We start from the raw sequence: 21845 nt of genomic DNA on the forward strand, positions 1-21845 counted from the left end.
TCGTAGTCCAGACTGAAAACATCTGCAGAGTCAGACGAGGGACCTTCTCCACTCTTCCCAGTCCTCATCCTTGTTCCAAACGCGTGTGGTGGCAAGCACGCTCAACAGCGGCAAGGACCCTGCACTCGCTGCAAGCAAAGCTAGCTACATTACTGCAATGGCCCCATTGCCAAGTTTTGCTTGCCTACTTTCAAACACGCTGCCTCCCTGAGCACAGAATTACATCAGAATGCAGATCAGCAGCACTCTCCCCACATTCTCAGAATATCTGTTGCATTGCATCAAGTAGCAGTGCTTGAGCCAAAGATGAGCTTTTCAGCCATAAAATCCACAATACAAGAGATAAACAAGGAGATGGGCAAGTAGCAAACACATCTCCAAGTAAACAGTCTTTCTGTGTGACTGAAGGAAGATTAATACACAATTAAGTAGAAAACATAGCATCTGAACGTACCACTGTTCCTGTCCCTGAGGTGGTCAACTTCCCGCACAGTATTAATTGAAAGATTGTTTATGACACTGCCAGGAGTGACGTAAGGGTCAGTTTCAGGGTCGATGTTTGGATAACCTTTCCATGGCTCACCAGGGCGAAACTCTAGGAGCAGAGAGATTCAGAAAAGAAGCTTAGTTTGATTTTTTTTTTTTTTTAGGAAACAGCTGTCTAAACAGTACTTCTCTTAATGACTGAAAATCCAAAACCTTTTAAGCATTTAATTTACTTAATTTAGTCATCTTTTCACTTTATTCACTTCATTTCTAGATGTTCTGGTCCTGTCTCATGAGGGTAAATTCTCAAAGCAGGGAAATATATTTCTTTTTGTACAATAAAACTACTGCTCTCTGTGCTAAAAACACACCCGTAACACTCTTCTGTAGGCCGCTTCCCTGCCCCCTCCACATGTAATGACCAAGAAACATGGAAGAAACACAGCTGAAGAGTAAGAACCATGCAAAGGGCAAGCACTGGCGTTGCGTACCTGGTGGCCAGTTAACACTGCTAGAGCCATTAGGCGATTTGGCACGGGGCCAGCCATCCCCAATAGATCCAGGAGGACTGGCTGGTGAATTACTGCTGTTCATAAAGTCATATGGAACAAATGGAGACTCTTCCAGCCTAAAACCACTTGAAATAGCACCTAATGGAAAAAAAAAAGTTGTCAAATATTTGTCATAGCCAATTTTTATCTACATAAATATATATTAAAAAACATGCCCTTGTAAAGCATTAATGAAACATAGAGCAGCATACTGTCATCTTATGATGTCACATTACATAGGAAGTCATACAGGAGCATATAATCTAAAATGAAACATCTCTGAATAATTCAGGAGAAAGCTGTAAGAATAATCTCCCGTTAAATAATTTCATTAAAATAGTATACTTATTAAAGTAAAATATTAATTCAAGAGGGCAAGAGCATCCTGAGAGACCCCAACCGGGTAACAGGGGTAGTGAATATATTCTGTGACGGGAGGGCTCTTGGAAGAAACATCTACAAAATCTGAAGGATCTTTAGCTACTGCAAAACTCCAAATTCTACTCATGTAACTCGGAGGAGAGGAGGCGGGGGGAATTACTGGAGGCAGAGCAAGGAACAAAAGCACTGTACAGAATCTATTTGATTATGTGCAAATCCTTTAAGGAGAAGTTTAAAAGTTGTTAGACAGCAAAGCCAAAGACATTTTACAGTTCTGAGGGAATAAGTTACTTCTACTAGTGATTCAATGCAATATGGAGTTGAAATAATCCAATTCCTAATACTATTCAGAAAACATTACCTACACCTAAAGTAGCGCCAACACCTCTGACTTCTGTTCATCTGCAATAATCAGATGAAGTCCAGAAGTGCAGTAGCAGGATATCTCCACTAGATATCTTAAGGCAGCAAGTCATTTCATAGTAGTAAAACAGCTGACAGATCTAAAAACATCCAAACAATCTGAAGACTGAACAGTAATAGGAGACTGGATACATTTTATAACTATCTTTAGACACAGAACCTTTGTGCTATAGACTCAAATTTTAACTGGAATCGATTTCAAGCAACTGAAACAGTTGAAATGTCATATGAATCCTCATGACTGGAATGAAATATGAAGCAACCAAGTCCACCTCCTCTAAAACTAAGTACAGCAATGGTACTAGTCTATCCCTTCTAAGTTCTCCTCATTTTCAGAATGCAAACATACACATTCATAGCCAAAACCTGTAACCAAAAATGTCAGACAAGACCAGAATGTATGCACACAGAGTTAAATCCCCATAAATCACCTTAAGGCCAGCAGCATGGGGGGAAAGAAAGCTAGGAAAATCTAAAGCTTTTGGTTTTTAAAATATATGAAGCATTCCAATCCAGATTAAGGTAAAGCTAGTAGCAATAGTCACATTTAAAGAGAAGTCTGGTTAAAAAAGAATTCTGCACAACATTACTACTCAGTCTCATCACATGATCACTTCTGTAAGTAAAAATATTCAAGAAAGCTATGGGCTGCTGTACAAGACATGCAGCAAGTTTGGCACAGACAGCACAACACAAATTCCGACAGCTACAAGAATCACAGTAGTTACAGCTACAGACCTAAATACAGCAAACCTGCATTTTAGACGCAGAATGTGAAAATCTGACGTGTAATGTCAAATGCTTCTTAATGACTTGTTTAACATACCATGTTTGCTGGAGTTTTGATCTAATGATGTGTTCACAGAAATGCTGTCTACTGTAGTCCATTTCCTCAGTCGAGATTGTGGCTCTTTAATACTGCTCATATCCATGTTTACATTCAAGTTTGAGTTCATTCCTAAAAACATATACAGCTTATGAAATACAGACTAAATGTTTTTCTTCTGCTAATTACCACTATTGTCCTACTAAACATTTAAGAGCATATTACTATGGTTATTTCATGCTTCCAAGTATCTGTTTTTGAGAAACGTTCTAGCATTTAATACAGTGAACTTACTACAGACAGAAGCTAAGCTAAGCAATGCAAAGCAGTCTGAAGTTCTCAGCTGATGACTTCATGCAAAAGTGCCAGTGGAAGAAGCCATAAGGAAATTAGAGAAACTAAAATCTAAACATCTAAAAAATGCGGCATTTCTAATACCAGTCTAGCACAACAACTAACTGATCTCATCTGTACGAAGTAGGAGTACCGCACTTTGAAAAGCTGCACTCAGCTATATAAGACACTTGTCCAGCAGGAAGGTGTGTCTGTACTCATCCCTATTCAGCAAAAGTTATGTACTGGTATTTGCAGTTACAACTGTTCATTCCTGTTCTTATTCGGGCTCTTCAATGGGACACCTCGCCAGCTTCTGAACCACAGCAGCACAGATACATGATCACTTCACATGGAACTGCACAGGTAACACTATCCTCTCCTCCATTTACCCTCTTCACACTGAATATTAAAACCACAGCAAGAAAAAACAACCAAAACTTGTCTTTGCCTGTTCTAAGCTGCTGTCTGAATTTCAAAACATTTACCTGCCAGAGAATCAACACAATGTCAACCCAAATCAGTCCAAACACCTGTGAGAACCAGTTACTCTGGGCTTGAACAATGTGCCCACACTGCTGACTTTGGCATTCCTGCTCTCTTTCCAGGTCTGTAAGAATCCTTAATTCACCACCATACCTGGTTACACTTCCACTCCTTCAGTAAATGAAGTAGCTTTTACTTTTAAAAATTAATTTATTTACTTAATTTCTGAAAATAAACTACTACAATGTTTTAACGTGGGGCCAGAGACATACAGGGAACTTCCCAAATCTCTACTAAAAACACCTTCATTCAGCACTGAAAACTAGTGCTTAATTTTGTTCTTAAGTCAATATTCACTGCCATATAGAAGCTGGTTTGTTTTTTTGGTTGGTTAGTTTTTTTAATTTGTTTTTCTTAAAGGCACAGGCAGATGCTGATGCCAGAAAAGCAGCCCCTTGAAAAGCCTCAGCGAAACTGCCTTGTAACAGGACAGCTGAGTTTTAAGAAATACAACTACTATCAACAACTGAAACATAAAAAAGGGAAAGTCCAATCAGTCCAGGTTCTGACACCTTTCCCTCTGGCATTTTGCTGCTGTCAGAGCAATAACCTCTGCACAACAACCACCCTTCTTCTAACTCTGACAAAGCTTGCAGAACACAGACCTCTACAAGAACGGTTAGAAAGATGACAAGCTGGCAAATAGGCACATCTAGGCGATACGATTAATGCCAGCCCCTTGGCAGGCACAGATGTATGTCCACAGCACCATATTTGACATCTGTGGACTGAGGGATGAACACCACCTATAATTTAAACAGTCTTCCCAGAAGTAATTTTTCATATCCAGTTGTGGAAGATTTTATACTGTTCAGCTATACTAACTATTTGGCAGAAAAAGGTATTTTTAATATGAGAAATACTTAATTCTATAAATGAATCAGGATGTGACTGTGGCACTGGTCAACTAGAGAGGAGGACACCCCTCATCCGCCCCCAAACTCTGCTTTTGATGAACAAGTATTTAGTGAATCTTGACAAATTCAGGTCCCCAGAATGTAAACAAGACCTCCATGCTTTTGTTGCTAAGTCTCCTGACACTGATTTTAGAACATGGAGAAAATAACATACCTTCAAGGTTTTCCAGAAGACAACTTGGCAAGTTCAGCTCCTTCTCACATGACTATGCTACTACACTTTGTGCACTTGGAGGATGCTACCAATACTCCTCTTGACTCCATTTTTCACTAAAGGGTGAAGAAGTTCCAGCAACCTACTGTTTCTACCCTTAAGCTTTTATCTGTGGGCTGAATATGGGCTCCACTTGCTTATAACTATACAGTATACACCAAAGGGATCCCAAAGAACTCTTACGTATACTGCAGCAGATTCCTGAGGGATCTCAAAGCAATCTTACATAATATACTGCAGGTTCCTGAAAGGTGGCAATGATTAAGGTGAGAAAGCAGCTATGTAACAATAGCGTACAACAATTCAACTCAAGAAATGAAACAGAAAAGAACCTAACGTAGGCAGGGTGCAATTACTCAGCATGATGTTTGGCGAGAAAGTTAAATATTCCTTTCATTAGACCTAACATAGTGTCTCTAATAGGTGAGCAAACTTCATTTTTATGCCTTGCCCTTTTAATGAAAGCAGTAGTTAGCGCTTGATGCCAATCATCATCAGCAACTACTAAGCAGCAGCCTGGACTTAAGACTGGCCACAAGCAAAATTCCAGTGTGCCACATGCAGTGCAACAGCATGGCCTGCACCGACCCACTGGCTCCATAACACTCCACCTGTAAGCACAAGGATTTCAGCAGCAGTCTCTATTAAACAAACTTTTCTACAAAGGGCAATGAGAATGCAAAGGAAATCAGCCCAACAGAAATGACCAGATTAGAGTAATGTAGAAGAAAAGCGAACTGAAGAGGATGTAAAAAATAGGGATAAGGAACAAAAGGTAAATGATATACAGTTGTAGTTAAGTATAAGATAGCATTAAAAAGGGACCTAAAGTAAGGAGAAAATATACAAGCCTGGAATTTCTGAAGTAGAAATTGGACAGAAGCCTGGAAATGTAGGGAGAAAGAAACAGGACATGTTTGTATTTACAAGTGTTCAGACATTTTGCCTGAAATGAGACAACCATTCTTTCAAAACGCAGAACTAAAAGCTTTCTTTTCTGGACAAAACCACTAAAAAGAAAATTAACATTTTGTTCTACCTATGCAATTCCAACTTCATTGAAGATGTTTTTAAAATCCAAAGAAATGAGACTACACCAATGGATTCTTTGTATGGATTCTACTTCTAAAAGTCCTTTAGCTCCAGGAATCATAACTGCAAAAGGACTTGGGTCATTCTTGGGACCCAGAGGATAAAAAAAGAAATAAAAGGAGACAGACATTCGTTAAGAATGTAAACCATTTTGCACTGAAATACAGACAGTCACTTCTGGGAATGAGTGCACTTGTGAAAAAAGTTCTTTGGTGAACAAAAATAGCTGGATAAGCCCCACAAAGAATTACTACTTCCATTACAATTGTACGTGCTAACCAGATTGCAATTGCTATTGTTTTCAGAGGTGGCAGGTGACGTGAAAATAAAGGCTGTGTGTCACATAAGCATTAATTGACTGTGTGAAATTAGCATGGAGAAACCCACCTATGGGGAAGCTGCTGAAAGCATTTATTGGTGATGGCCCTTTTTGTAGCTCAGGAGTAGCATGGGGTATGACATTCTCAAGGAAAGATTTCATGGTGGGTTGATGGAGTGACTGCTGTTGAGAGGGTGGAGTTTGCTGCTTCATTAACAGGTTTGGGTCAAGCTGACGGGACTGTTGCATCATCTGTTGCTGCATACTAAGAGATCGACCCTTAAAAAAACAGAGCAGTTACAATACAAATAGGCAAAAGTTTTTCCACCTTTAAGAAAAGATAATGAAACACGTCTTTGGGTTCCATGCATCTTAGCACAGCAAAACCCCAGCGTTAAGCTAAGCCACTCCTTTAAAGCTTGTCAAAATCCCATTCACTCTTGCACACTTTAATAGAATTTATAACAAGAAATGCAGCTCAGGACGAAGAACAGTTTTTAAAGATAGTTTGAAAAGTTAATAATAAACGTGTTTATTTACCTGCTGCTCCTGCTGTTGACGACCACCAGAAGGCATGCTTCTTTGATTCTGCGCTTTTTGCTGCTGAGCCAACAACCGCTAGGAGACAGTGTTTTGTGGTGTTTTTTTTAAGAACAGTTTATAGCCGACTTAAGTCTCTACTTAGACTTTCAAACAGAACACAGAGTGACTAGCTTTGTTAGCTTACCTGTAACTGGGAGATCTGAGAAAGCTGGTTTAACTGGGACAGTTGATTCAACATGGCTACCTGTTGTGGGCCAAAAAGTGGGCTCAGGCCACCGTTGTTTGGTGCATACTTCAGTAATGATACTGGAACCTGCAAAATGGACCAGTATAGAGTGACCGACAGTAACGTGCAGTTAGTTGTACTAGCTGTAGAATACGATAACCTCTGGTTAACAGTTGCATAGTTTCCGAACCACTGATCAAGCCAAGTAAGTTTCTCAAGTATTTACAGAATAATTATCAGCAACACCAATAAGCAAACCACAATTTTCTGAAGCAGCACTTTGGTAGTTTATACACAGAATGTTCTATGCACTCAATTACCTGAGGGGATAGTAATGGAGGAGGCACTTGAGCACGTGGATTAGGCTGAGATGAATTAAGAGGTTGTGCTGGAGGCTGCTGCATGCTCCTGGGCTGTGCTGCTATATTACCAACACCAAACATACTGGGATTGCCATTCTGGGGAAAGGATGGACAGTTAGTGACAATAAACCTCTTCTGCTGCTTCTCCCACCCCTATACATTTGCATTAGAAGTTAAACACATATCAATCACATATGTAGCTAGGATGTTATATCAAAAGGTATTAAATGCTGTCAAGTAACATGCCAAGGATATGCACACAGCCTTACCTGTCTAACAGAATTCAAGTTTTGCATACCCAGCCCTGCTAGGGAGCCAAGGGCTTGGTTAGGTAGTGCATTATTTGAAGGGGGAAGCTTCATGTTTTGATTGGACATAAACTGCATGTTTTGTGACTCGTCTGCTACAATGCCATCCTGATGGGACAGACAAACCGATGCGCAACAACCAGCCAGCAAGCAAGCAGAAGGGAGAAACCATTGCCAGGAACAGAAGGGAAGAGTCACATGACAGTCCAGCACCAGCAGGAAATAGGCAGAAAACAAGAGAGATCAGGTTAGTCATTTGCACTGCAAATGGGCTACAGAAAGTGCTTAGTATTATATATCAGTAAGTTAAAAAGAACAAAAACCGTATCTTACAGATTAACAAGAAAGCCCTAATTTTGCTCTCCACTAAATGCAGAAAGCTAAGGAGCACACAGGTAACTACTTAGAATGCAGGGTCAAAGAAATGTAGAGGTGTCCACCAGTAAGACACCTACTAACCTTATCAAAATAAGGACCGCGATCCATGGAAGACTCTTTGGAAATTTGAGGACGAGAACCAGGGCCTTTTCCAACCACACGATTGTAATCTCCAACACTGAGGCCATGCTTATCCATCTCCATCCGCTTATCTTGCAATAACCCTAAGAAAAGGTGAGAGATGCAATTACATCATTGAATGAAAGATTATTCAGTTTTCCCAGATACACCAGAAACCAGTTTATAATTATGAAGGACTGAACTAGTACTGCTCTCAAGCTAGATGCTAATAAAAGAAAACATCAGTTTAAGCTTTCAATTCTGGGCTTTACTGAAAAGGGAAAGGAAACACTATGAATCGATGGCTACAGACAACTTAAAACTTGTAATCAGCAAAGTGTCAACAGATTTTGCTAGGCTTCACAAAAATAGAGTTCTCAGTTTTGTCTTAAAAATGAGAAAGTATAATTGTTTAAACTTGAGATTCCAGTTGTGAATGCCACTTTTTTTTTCAGGAGCAACAAGCATTGTCTTGGCATTGAAGTAGTATCTTTGTCAACGGGTCCCTGAAATATTACACAAATGTAGGTATTTGTGTAGTATCTACAGGCCCTTTAATTTGATTCAGTTAAGAAAAAAACTATTTAGCTAAAAACCCTAAGACCAAATGCACAAATTTAATGTATTCGTGTTTATTAAAAGCAAATTTTAAGTTATCTTTTACCACTAATTACACTAGGCAAGCCAGAATATCAAAATATAAGCAGTAGTAAAGGAGTTCATTTAATACTTCACCGCATGCAGTGCAAGAGAGTTACTTTCCACGCAGATGTTTTAAATTCAAATTAAAAAAAAAGTTAAATAATTTAAATGAGGCTTGCCACTAATATTAAAATCTAAAATTCAAAGAATAATTTCTTTACACAATAGATTGAGCCCAAAAGTGAAAATATCTGATTTTAAACTAGGATAAAAAGACTGCAACTACAATAAAAACTACATTACAATTACTTTTAATTAAATATTCTACTGTTATATTGTTATTAATGTAATAAAGAATTATCATATTTTTTACTTGCTAGAGGAATCATAACTGTCAATGGATTAAAATAAAACTCACAAGTAATTTTACACTCAGATTTAAACATTGCTAAAAGAATCATTCAGTATTAATTTAGTTCTCAGAACTGAAAATGTGTTTCCAAGAATGAACCACAATGACAGCGTGTGGTATTTAGAACATTTCTGTTTATATTTAGGAAAGGTATCCAGAAGGCAATCTAGATACTTATATTACAAGAAACAAACCCACCACACCCTGAAAACATTCTTTCATGTCAGCTTAATACATATAAGCCTAGCTTGATTTATGGATATTACTATAGTAACCAGGTGATTTGGGTGTGTAGCATTACTAACGTGTGCAAATTTTTTTCTCTACAAGGGTATTCCCTTTCTTCAGGGAAACATACTTAACTACATATAGCTATAACCATATTATTATATATAGTTTAAAAAAACAAGTAATTTAGAGAAGGATATAAACTAAGAGAGATTGGAAAGGAAAGCAATAAATCCCAGCTAGGTTCTCCTGTTCCTACCTCCAGACATGTCCATCTTATTGCTCTGTATGGTTTCTTCTGGTGATTCTCTCTGAAGTAATAAAATGAAACATAATTATTTAATAACTTTTTTATAAGCTAAAACAAAGAGATTCATATGTACTATTTAAATTCAAACCTGCAAGAAAAAAAACAATCAAGACAAATTAGATGCTATTTTAAAGCATTCTCTCCTTTGAGTCATTACCCAAGTGAAAATGGGCATCTTCAAAGTATGTATGTAACATTAAGTAAAACAACAGACTACTGGATGAATACCCGGGTAGTGTTTACAGAAACACTTTTCATCAATAAATGGGTCTTTTTGTAACAAGGATGCAAAGAAAAGGGATGGGAGACAGAGGGGAAAAAGAGAGGTAAAAATACTATGAAAATGAACACTAGGCAGTGAAGCATTATGACTAGCACTCTAAGGCGGCAGTAAAGCCAGGTAAAGGTAAATACTTACTGAAAAACTGAGATTTGTGAATTGCTTAATGAACGGATTGATCCATGTTTCATCTTGCTTATTTCCACCTTTCATTATTCCCTTAAAAATAGAAAGGAATTCCTGTGATACTCAGATGATGTTTACCACCTACTGCTTAAATTACATCATAAAATGCTATGAGTGAAGATTAAAGCTTAATGGTACTTCACTCAGTGCAAAAATCTGTTCTGACCTAGCTTTTAGAAATTACATCAGTGCCAAAACCTTGACTCAGCCTCCTCATTACCTTTGTGGGCATTTTTTTCATGTATGGTGGCCAATTTAAAGATGGGTTAGCTTCCTGTGAAGAACTGCTGTTCCACATTCCAATCTCCACATCCTCCTCTTCCTCCCAGCTGGTCTGACGACTGCCTGTCAGTGGCATATCATCTCCACACCAACTATCTTGCATAGATTTAGGCCCTGCTTTTGAGAAAAATCCAGCACATTAACATTTCAGTAGCAACTGACAGCCCTTAACACAGAAGTTAGCTTGATGTTTACTTCAAGATAAAAAAAGCCCTCAAAAATTCAAAGCTTCTAGAGTGGTATTTCATCTTTCTCAAATACCTTTAGTCAAAGATGACTTAGGAAGCACTCACCAGGTTTATTTGAAGCCTGTTGACCAAGAGAAGCGTTTCCCCAGCCAGAGGTGCCTGCTGCATCGCTGATGGGCTCTCCCCAGCTAGTACCAGTATCCATGGGTTTACCCCACGCTGAAGTTCCATTATCTACAGTAGTGGCTGGAGTAGAAGGCTCTCCCCAACCTTTTTAAAGCAGTATGAATTACTGGCATGTTTTTAAACAGATTAAAAAAGCTATTTAAACACTCAAGTGTTTTGCCTTTTCTAGATCCATAACACACAATAAAATGCATAACAGTACATATTTACATTTTGTATGAAGGTAATGATTACAACTGTAAGCTGTTCCATAAAAAAAAAAAAATCACAAAAATACAAGTTTCATATGTAAAGAATTACATTTTGATAATAGAAATTTCTTATATTAAGTTTCTGAGAACTGCTCGTTGTATTTAAGCTACTCTTCTTCACAGTTGAACAAGAGGCACAAAATACTTCATAAACACCACGCAAGCTCTTCTGCAAGTATCATTATTCACTGCTCCCAAAACTACAAGATCAGAAAGTCTGATCTCGAGTCCATATAAAACCACCACCCTTCATTCTGTCCTGTAGCCGCTCAGCACTTTTTTGGGGGGCTCTTTGGCAACAATTAAGTTTTAACTGGTTTAGAGTCAAATGATTCTAACTTTAATTCCTCAGATATGATTTTAAATATTTTCTCTGTGTTCCCACACCCCAGAATTCAAGTAGGGCTGCCTAGTCTTTATTACTCAAGCTATTTAAAACTAGAACAGGTCTTCCATTCTGTATAAAAATATCAAATGTCTATGAGCATTACTGTTACTCTTTTTTTAATAAATAAAAACGATACTTCATTGTCACCTTTCCCTTTCCACTTTGAAATGAAAATATTGTTATATGAAACGAGAACAAAAGAATTGTTTCACAATTAACAGAAAACATGAATTTGCATAAAATCAACTCTTACCGGAACCCGAACTGCTCTCCTTGCTAGACATGGCACTTGAAGACAGTAGCTGCTGATGTACCTGTGCTTGCTGGTCTGAACTGCTGCTACTGTTTGGGACATTTTTATTCCACATATTCACATTTTTGTAGTTGTATTTGCTTGGATCACCCCAAGCGGAAGTTCCATCATCAATTTCCATTTTACGGCGTATTGATTCAGGGGATGGCTCCTCCCAGCCAGTGGGTTCTTCCTCCTTTGCTGGTGCCGGCATCGGTCCACCCAGCCAGCCTGACCCTGGGGGTTTGTTTGTGGCAGATGGTGCTCCCCAAGAGCCAACATCTTGCTTGTTCCATTCTGGAGAGTTGATTGGCTTTGATGAATCCCCCCAACCTTGAGGCTGACTGGATTTAGGAGGGTCTCCCCAGCCCTGGTTCTGATTAGACTTTGCAGGCTCATCCCATCCTGAAGAATTATTTGGGTTTGTATTATTACCTCCCCAAGTAACAGAATTTGATTTACCTGGCTCATTCCAACCAGATACTGATCTGTCACTGTCGCTACCTCCTGAACTGGATTTCTTAGCCTCACCCCAATGGTTACTTCTTGAATTTTCACCCCAGCTATCACCGGCAGAAACTGCCCAACCCTGGCTGGCCTTTTGTCCATCTACCCATCCTTGTTTGATCTTCTGTGTGTCATTCCAAGATGACTTTTCCTCTTTGCCACTTCCCCATGATTGATTGCTCTTGACCATTACTGTAGCAGCAGAATCTTCTTCCCACCCCCCTTGGCTGTTTGACCCTTTGGAGTCTCCCCACCTTGTAGAAGACTTTGGATCTCCCCACCCTGATACAGATGAGGTATCATTATTATTAGGGCTAGGTCTATCCACACATCCCCCTGAGCTGGAAGTCTGTGTCACAGAGCCTCCCCAGGCCTCTGTCCCATTGTCAGTTTTTCTTTCACCCCTTGGTGATGTTTCAGTATCCCAGGCAGTGTTCTGTTTGATTGGAGTCTGTCCCCAACCAGAGTTGGAAAGGACACGTGGATCTAAGTCAGTTCTGTTCACTATACTTTGGAGTAATGCATGCTGGTCAACCTTCCTTCTCTCTCGATTCTGTCCTTCTGTAGTTACTCTATCTTCATGGCATCCAGTGCTCTCTGAACTACCTTCGCTGTCCCCCGTACCTGTTTTGGCCCATGCGCTGTTCTGCTCAGTTATCTGAGAGGCAGCAGAGCTCTGGCTGTTAAGGTCCTCCTCCTCAGTAGACTTCCATCCATTTGTAAACTTCCTGCTGTTTCCGTTCACACCTTCATTGGAATGCTGATTACTAGGCAGTTTACTCCACTCCCCATTTGAAATGTTAGTGCCAGTGTTTTGTGCAGGGTTGCCCCATCCTCTTCTACTCCCGCCAGCACTTGCACCATTTCCACTTCCCCATGGCATGTTCTGGGAGTTGACTGTCCCTGCCTCCCATACCCCTCCTCCTTTATTCCCATTGATTTGAAAGTTAGTGCTGCCAGGCCCGCTAATGCCTGGCTGCATTAATGTTGCATTCACAGTGTCACCATTAGCTTGGCTGTTTGGGCCTGAACATTTGTCTCCAGAGTAATTAGAACCATAGGCACCCCATGTAGTACCATAAGATCCACCATTTTTCGCCTCACCATTGCTAAGATGAGAAATGGAAGTGCCATTTGTAACTGGAGAGGCCTGAATCTGAGAATGATTCATTGTGCTCACACGCCAGGCCCCATGCCCTGTATTATTAGGCAGTTCATTAATCTGCACTGAACCAGCAGAGTTTGGTAAACTAGAGGTCATAAAGTTAGTAGTGTTATTTGGTCCATTCATTTCAGTGTTAAGGTTTTGAGGTTGCCCACTGAATGAAACCTTCCTTGTACCATTTACTTCAGAATCACAATTTTCCTGAAGGCTTCCCCAGGAACTGTGGGCTGAACCACCCACTTTAGAGTTAATACTCTGACTATTAGATATCTGACCTATGGTACTGCACTGAATATTTGTGCCAGGATTACCACTCCCTACAGACCCTTTCAGGGCATGTCCATTGTTCTCCAATACAGGCCAGGCACCATGGTTGCCATTTGAATTCAAAGTGCTTGGATTTAACCCTCCATTTGATGAAGGGTTTATGGTGCCCCAAGCATTCATTCTATTGTTGCTACTTTCAGATTTGCTGTCAGGAGCATCCACAGAAACTTGACATGTGCTTATTATGGTTCCATGGGATAAACCCCACGGCCCATTAATACTTCCATTGCCCACATTATTGCTGTTGCTACCAACCACAAACTTATTTTGAGAACCATGTCCAATGCCATTTCGAATGCCATCATTTTCACCACCTGTGCTCCCTGAAGCCATTATCACGAGGTTTCTCTCTGACCCAGAGCTAGAGGCAGAGTCAGTGTCCATACATTCTGATGTCAACTCTGGGTCACTGCCAGTGATTGATGGCCATGCTTCTTTGTCAGAGCCGTCTACAATAACTTTATCCCAGTTTGTGCTGGAGTCACTATTTGAAGAGACTGGTCCCCAGTGAGAATTTTCATAATGGGATCCTAGACCACTGTGGTTCAGATCTAAAGGGAAGAGGGAAAGTCCAAAAGCATTATCATAAATTTAGTATTATTACTTCATTAAGAAGAGGAGGAAAAAAAAGTATAAAAGATACTAAGCCAAGAATTATTTTACTTATTTTAACACTATCATCACTGAAGACGACAGAGAAAGCTTCCAAGTACAGCTGCTCAGAACACTGCCACATGCATAACCTAGAACACTTCTCACCAGCATGCAAAGTTGCACTCTCACAAAAAGCATGAAGAAGCACTCCTAAAGGTACTGTTCTTTTTTTTCCAGAGAAATAGGTTTTAAAAAAACCCCAACAACTCTGTATCACAACATACAAACTATTTTGTAAAAACATATACATATTAAAAAGTAAGATGCTATATAAAATCAAAGACATTCTGAAAGGCAGAATTCTAAACAGGATATTAAAGTGACCTAGTAGTACCAATTGCTATGTGACAATAGCCAGAAAAACACCCCCCCCCTATTAAAAAACATTATACAAGATTTCTTAAGTACAAATTCTTTAACTTTTTTTTATACAACAATTGGACACAAAAAACACAAGACCAATCTAAAGTTCTGCTGCTGCAGAAGTATAGATTAAACACAGTAGCTGAACTGGTACTTCCCATTTTCATAAGAACCACTGTTTCTTTTTCCATAAATAAGCTGATTATGTCTGGGAATCAAGACTAACATACATCCTAATTCACTTATAAAACTTTCCATGATTAAATACATGCACCATGGAGTAGTTCCTACAAAAGAAGTGCTATCAATTTTCATCTCATATGTCTAAAGCTTTACTGCAGAACCCACCCCCCCCGCCCCGTTAAATCAAAACATAGTCAGACAGGTACACCAGAAGATGAAACCATAAAAGTGTAAAGTATGTGAAAAATATTAATAAAGTTGTCAACAGAACACAAGTACAAAACATCAGTGAAGTTTTTTTTACTCAGTATTTGCCTGAACTGAAAGAATAACCATACTAGTGTACGCTCAATGACTGCATACATAGCAAACTACGCCTCTCTGCCCATTAAAACATTCAGGTTCTTAAAAAACGAAACTGGCAACTTTTTCTTGTAATGTTCCCTTTCTTGCCTTTAAAATATTCAAAATGTTTGTACCTAAAGATAAAAGAAGTTTTACATCTCCTGCTCATTCTTAACAGATTTCTACAGACATGCCTTACATCTAAGGTGCCTGAATGTCTTCATGAAACTGTACCCGCTCACGTTAACAGACAGAGCTAATAGTAACAAAACGCCACAATTATCAATCCTTATTTTTCTCAGGAGCTGTTTAAAGATCATGTAGGGACTTGCTACTTTTAAAACATAACACTAATTTATAAGCCTCTTGTGTTTCCAAGAAATACCTGGTAATTGTGCAGGCTGAAAGGAAGCTGCCAGTCTCACCAGCTTCCCCCTTCTGCTACAAGGAGTGCCAGTTCTGTACCTGCACCAGAGCCCCAAACCCTGATGGCCACCAGTCCCCACCTACGGCTCAGTAACAAATAACTGAGTTGCAACTACTCTATTAAAAATCAAAAATCAAAACTGCCACCTACGTAGAGGTTAAAACATATACAAGATAGGACTTTTGGCAATAGCACAGCTCTCAAATGTAGGGATCATTTGGAGGGAGCCCGAGCTCCAACTCAACCGCAAAAAGGGTTGATGGGGTATAAGCATGACTGATCAATCTGAAGAGAAGCACAGTTGATGCAGATCAACTTGTTTCACTGCTTCCATCTCTCAAAAGGAATTCAAGAACACCACGATAAGAAAACCCCACATTTTTAAATCAGAGTAACAAATTTTAAATATTACGTTACTGAAATTTATGATCTTGATCTACAGGAAATGGGAAGAAACAAATAAAAAAAGCTTAAATTCAAGTTACTATGGACAGTTCACTGACTTTTACACTGATGTGCAAAAAGCTCTTCTGTATTTTTAATTAATTTTTAATCAATATCAACACTATTCATCCTACAGTGAAAAAGAATCTAGCCAAAGACTCTGCCTGCAAGAGTACGTAGCCTGGAGCGGCACAGAGCAGGGATGGCCCACTGCTCCTCCACCATCCAGGAGGATGGAAACTTGAGAGAGTTTAAACAATCAGTTAAGCTTCACATAGAACTACAAAATGAGAAACAAGGATGCTGGCACAGCAATTTGGAACAGGGATTAGCAGTGGAAGAAAGTCTTGTGGCAGGTAGAAATAGGGCTGTAATGGTTAGAAGTGTCTGGCAACTCCACAGTCTTGAAGAGTAGTATCCTCAGGAGAACTAGAAGACGTTCATTCAGCTGAACATAACCCAGAACTGTCTATTAACGTGTCACTGAAAAAACTACCGTAATATCTAAGCAACTGTCCAACAAAACCCAAGACTCCAAATCTCACACTGGTATTTTAAAAAATGACATTTAACCTACATTAAAAGGCTAATTAAGAGTTGTTAAAGAGTTGTTTGCAGTCTTATGAATGAGAGAATCAACAGCATCAAATGCTGCCCTAGCAAAACAAAATCTTGATTACACAAACATTATCCCAATAACATGATCTGTTTTAAAAGCAACACAAAAGTATGTGGGAAATATATACAGATGGCAAACAGCCTGAATTCAGTGTGGAGAAAGAGATACAGGTTATGACTACAAGCCAGAGTGAAATGGTAAACAAACCCTAATCTGCACAGCAATAGAAAACACAAAAAGAAAGCCTGTATGTATTAAAATTCTTTTATAGCAATTTAGATGCAATGCAGCGTTTGTAACAAGCCAATACATGAACTGCATATGAAGATTAATTTCCAGTCATCCAGAATTTTATCCTATTACATACAAAACTACCTTGGCTAACAATCTTTTTCATGGACACAAAAGAATATTAGCAATTTCTAGTATGGGCCACTGTTCTGAAATATTCCTATCTATCTGAATCTCCACAATCCACAAACTTCTGAGATTAACTATACAAATACTGAATAAGGAAGGTTTTATCTCTGATTTTTTTGTAACTGGCAGATACCATAAAAACACCCTCAAAACTGAAAAATTATACATACTACATTTGGTGCACAGCAAAGTTAGCCAATAACAGCCTATAGTTCTACTCTGTTTTCTCCCCAAAACTATTTAGAAGCTGCAACTGAACTTTTGCTGCTTAAACCCTGGACAAAAAAAAAAATTACACAAGCCTGAGCTTCTTAAAAATCAGTAATCTGATAAGATTTTTTTCAATAATTTGTAATTTAATGATTTAATGCTTTCTAGCTATGAAATACCCCTGCAGGAAATGTTTGCAGGAAACTGTATGTATTTTCTCAAATAGTTTGTTTCTTCTAAAGTACCATCATATAGTCTAAAATAAAACAGTACGATTGAGATGTGTAAATTAAGAAATACCTGAATCTTGCTCCCTCTGTCTCCTTCTCTAATCCCAGTACATACTGGTACCCACAGACTGTCAATACCATACCTTCCCAATTATTGTACCTTCAGTCCTTATGAAAAAATGTATTTTAGTAGACAAGCTTTTCAGCTTTTAGTAAACAAGGTGAAAAGTACCTTTATTATGAAATGACAAAACCAAAAAAATAAAACCCTTTTGTTAACATCACACATCTGTTTCTCTGTGATAGAGAAAAGGGTCTTGAAGTCTGTTTGTGTCTTCTTAAAGCACTCCAACCCAAGAATTAGTAGATGTAGCTGTTTGCCTGTAGCTGCAATAGTTTCCTAACTCTTAAGGCAGGACAGGAAAGCTGCCAGGACAAGGATTCAGTGTCCCTCTGCGCCTAACCCAGCACAACTGGCATCTCTCCTACAAGGGACCATCCTGCACGCCCGCTCCCCGCAGGGGCTCTGGCCCTGACTTGTGCCAGACCAAACACCCCTGCAGCGCTGCAGTGAGTCAGGACAGCTCATGGAGCCACGGGGAAAAGATGAACCCTCAGGTTCGTTTTCCATTGCAGGAAGAAGCTGCGCTGACTCGCTGAGTGGCCAAATTCAACACAAGGGACGAAAGGGGAGGGAAGAGGAGAGGAGCATTAACATCACCCTTTTGAGAGCAGTCTTGAAGGCAAACAGAAGAGGTACAACACAAAACGTTCTCCCACAGCAGCCTGACGGGTACATGGCACAGCCAGAAACAGAGCCAGTACAAACCATCCTACAGCACTATCTGCCTTACTCCAGAGCATTTCATAAGGCACGTCCCCAAGCCCTCACACAGCCCATCTGCTCCAAAATATTACTTAAAAATAAGCAACAAGTGCTTTTCACAATCATAGCCAGCAAACAACACAAACAGCTGTGGGCCCCCACGTATGTGCTACCCCAGCATAAACTCAGCATTCAAACCAGAAAGGCCTCGAGACATGATTTCCTCCACTGTGCTGTGAAATATCCGACAATAAAGCACAGGCTTGCACAGATTATTCAATTTAATACCATGAAGAAGTAATTTAACATGTAAGCATAAAGGTAAAAAAAAAAAAAAAAAAGACATTCAGTATTTTAAAGCTAAGGTGCCACATAGTTGAAGCATCTGGTTTGGTATGAATAAAAATGTTCAACCAAATGTAGTATGTAATGGCACAAAGAAAGTACACTTAAGTCAGTCATTCACACAGCACATGCTATTTAAAAACATAAGCCAAAGAACAAAAAAAAAACAAAACAAAAAAAAAAAGACAAAATTGTGTGAAACATGTAACTACTACAAACACACATAGTGCAAAAAAAAAGGTGATATTTAAATAGCTAACCTGACTGGTTAGGGGAGTGGCTCACCAAGTCCCGAATGGGAGGCATGCCTACAAAAAAGAAAAGCAAGAAAATTACAGAAGTGTCACTTAAGCAAACTAGCCCTTTGAGAACAGTCCCCAAACCACTCATCACTTTAAAACCATTTTTTAGCACCCCTTTTTCAGGAAAGGTTTCTCTTAAGAGCCATCTCTTGATCTCACTGACTGTGCCAGCGACAAGCAAGTTCTGAATTGCCTCACCCACAGCGCTGAACACACCACAGGGAAGAGGTACACTGATAGCAAATCCAGCTTTCTACATGTAGCATGTAGATTTAATTAGTAGCAGTTTCACTGCTTTTACTAAGTATTTCCACTACTAGTTAGTTTTATAAATTTGGCATTTAGCTAACCAATTTAACATGTCCTTCGTTTTAAAAGTTTGGTTTATATAAACAAGAAGAAGAACTTACAGTCATCGAAACCAAAACCAGTTAATTTTTGACTGTACTAACTCAGGATTTTAGAGGTCAGCCCTGAAACTTAAGCAAGTTTGTATCACTTTTTTGCACAGCATACTTTCTCCACCTTAAAGTCATTATTTTGCTAGCTGATTTAGCAAACAGAAATAACTAAGTACAGTCCAACTCTGATTTAACCTAAGCATGTGCATAACAAAATTTCATTTACCACTCTTTCATAGCTTCTTCCTCTTAAGTGTCCTATAGGCAGCATAGGAAATCAAACTTAATGTTTCAAATTCACAAATTTTACAGTTGGAGACCATAACTGTTACATTTAAGGCAATGTTTCCTAAATTAAGTCAACCTCCATCACTACTAACTGCAAATCCCAACTGCTCACTCCTTCCTTGACTCCTACAATAACAGAGAAAAAACCCTTAAGTTATAGGAAGCATCTTCTGTTTCCAAAGGCTCTGGCTGTAACATAATTTTGCAGCTCTGCTGCAAGATGCACAAGGATAAAGCAAGACTCGCTCACGTCAAAGGAGGAATCCAACTAACTGGACTAATGCCAGGAGCCTGATGGTGCTCTCCTGTTTTGTTTTGTCCCACAGTTGTAAGCAATTACTGCTGGCAAATATTTTAGTTCACCATATAAATCATTTCATTGTGGAATAACCACTTGGCTATTCTGATGCATTACAAAGCACAGAGGTAAAGAAACACACCAAGGCAGCATTCAAGACCTTCCATTTATGCAAAGTTTACACATGGGGGAAAATTTCAGTAAAGCAAATAACTGAATTGGGTATGAAAATGTTCTGATAAAGAGCTACTTATGTAGATTTCTTAAAATAACCATCTTGGTACAAGACTGTATCTGTTTCAGGAGTACTACATGGCATGACCTTCACTTATGTGTCTTTATTAAAAAGATTTGCCAAATGTCCTAAAAAAAGCAGAAAAAAACAACCCACAGGACTATCCCTTCTTAAGCTCTACTTCTACACAAAGCAGGTTAATTTCAAAAAAGATGATTATCCATGCAAAACACAAGGGACTTCTTTTTTTTTTACATTATTGATATAATTAAAAAATTCTCCAATACCAAAGACAGACAAACTTACTGTGGCCAAGGAAATTAAAGGAAGACTTAAAATTTAGCAGTGCTTGTGCTCCCTGACTTTTACAAAGCACCTACCAAACGGTTATAACCACAGCTGGAACTGGGGAGATCCTACCCCAGGGTCTGCCAGGGAATGACAGATAAAACAACTGGAGCCATTACTGATTCCAGCAATTTTGACTTCAACACTTCAAACTACTTTTTTTCTTTTAGTCCTAGATTACAGATTGATCCCAATATCCATTAAATAATGTTTCAATAAAATAATGTTTCAATAAAAAAGTCAAGAACTTCACAATCTTCAAATACATTCTGTTAAGGTATAAAATTTGTTAACCCAAATGGCTTGTATGTGGATATTCTTTCAGTAGGAAGGGATCTACAGATATGTCAAGTTTCATGAGATTTTTAATTTCAGAGATAACACGGAGAGCAGGTACTCTAGAAGCTGCTGTTGGAGGCTGAGGAACTAGGGAGAGTGAGTAAGACCGAGACAGGCAAATGACGGTAGTATTTCCTTTTCAGATACAAAGGTGTCAAAAGACATCAAGTCACTCTCGCATGCTGCTGGACTACGGCCACCTCCACATCACCTCACAGGCAATTCATTAGACAGGATTTTGAAACCATTACAAAAATCCGTCACTGAAAAATTATTTTCCTGTACATTACCATCTTACCTACACTTCTTCAAAGAACATGACAAAACATCCAAGCCAGCCATTATTCCTGGTTATACTCGAGGAAAGAGATCTTTCAAGCATACAGACACACAGCACCGAGAAACGAGACCCTGGCCACCCGACCCCACTTGTCGCTTCTGACCAGTCTGCCTTGGACACAGGGGAATGCCCTGAGCACAGCACGCGGTTAACAGAGACCTGACAGCACAGGGGGCTACAGACAACACAAACATTTCCTTAACATGGGAAAGTGATTTGGCCAACCTTTCTCTCCCCTAAAGGCTCTCAGGACCTTTTCCTTACCAGCTGGACATTTGGACATATTACTTAAGTCTTAAACCACAGAACTACTCCCAGTAAAGCAGTTGCCTCAGACACTCAGTATAGCATTGTGGCAGCACCACACAGGGACACACTGACATCTCCCAGCCTAAAAGTTGTCCAGCCACACCACCAAAAAAATCAAACAAAACTGGGAAGAATGTACACAATTCAATAGACAAAAATACACAAATAGGAATCCGACTAATTAAATATTGGGCTGGCATTCACAAAAAGTGAAATGAAGGACAGTATACTCAAAAAACCCTCTGTGGAG

The 21845-nt window shown here is 39.2% G+C and overlaps 1 protein-coding gene across 2 annotated transcripts in view; it reads right to left on the reverse strand.

The window, feature by feature from the left end:
- Nucleotides 1–21845, reverse strand: part of TNRC6A (trinucleotide repeat containing adaptor 6A) — a 50243-nt gene that overhangs the window by 2421 nt on the left and 25977 nt on the right. Inside the window, exons 5-18 of one of the 2 annotated variants that reach the window (XM_082006973.1) lie at nt 11626–14220; nt 10659–10823; nt 10304–10479; nt 10036–10137; nt 9567–9618; nt 7987–8129; nt 7489–7635; nt 7178–7315; nt 6816–6944; nt 6629–6706; nt 6157–6367; nt 2668–2799; nt 978–1136; nt 455–595 (exon numbers count right to left, since the gene is read on the reverse strand). In XM_082006973.1, the coding sequence (XP_081863099.1) occupies nt 455–595; nt 978–1136; nt 2668–2799; nt 6157–6367; nt 6629–6706; nt 6816–6944; nt 7178–7315; nt 7489–7635; nt 7987–8129; nt 9567–9618; nt 10036–10137; nt 10304–10479; nt 10659–10823; nt 11626–14220 (4368 nt within the window). The remainder of the gene's footprint in view (nt 1–454; nt 596–977; nt 1137–2667; nt 2800–6156; nt 6368–6628; nt 6707–6815; nt 6945–7177; nt 7316–7488; nt 7636–7986; nt 8130–9566; nt 9619–10035; nt 10138–10303; nt 10480–10658; nt 10824–11625; nt 14221–21845) is intronic. The other variant, XM_082006974.1, reaches the window with a different exon arrangement.

The sequence above is a fragment of the Phaethon aethereus genome, assembly GCF_964289735.1.
Source record: "Phaethon aethereus genome assembly, chromosome: 15".
NCBI classification, from domain to species: domain Eukaryota; kingdom Metazoa; phylum Chordata; class Aves; order Phaethontiformes; family Phaethontidae; genus Phaethon; species Phaethon aethereus.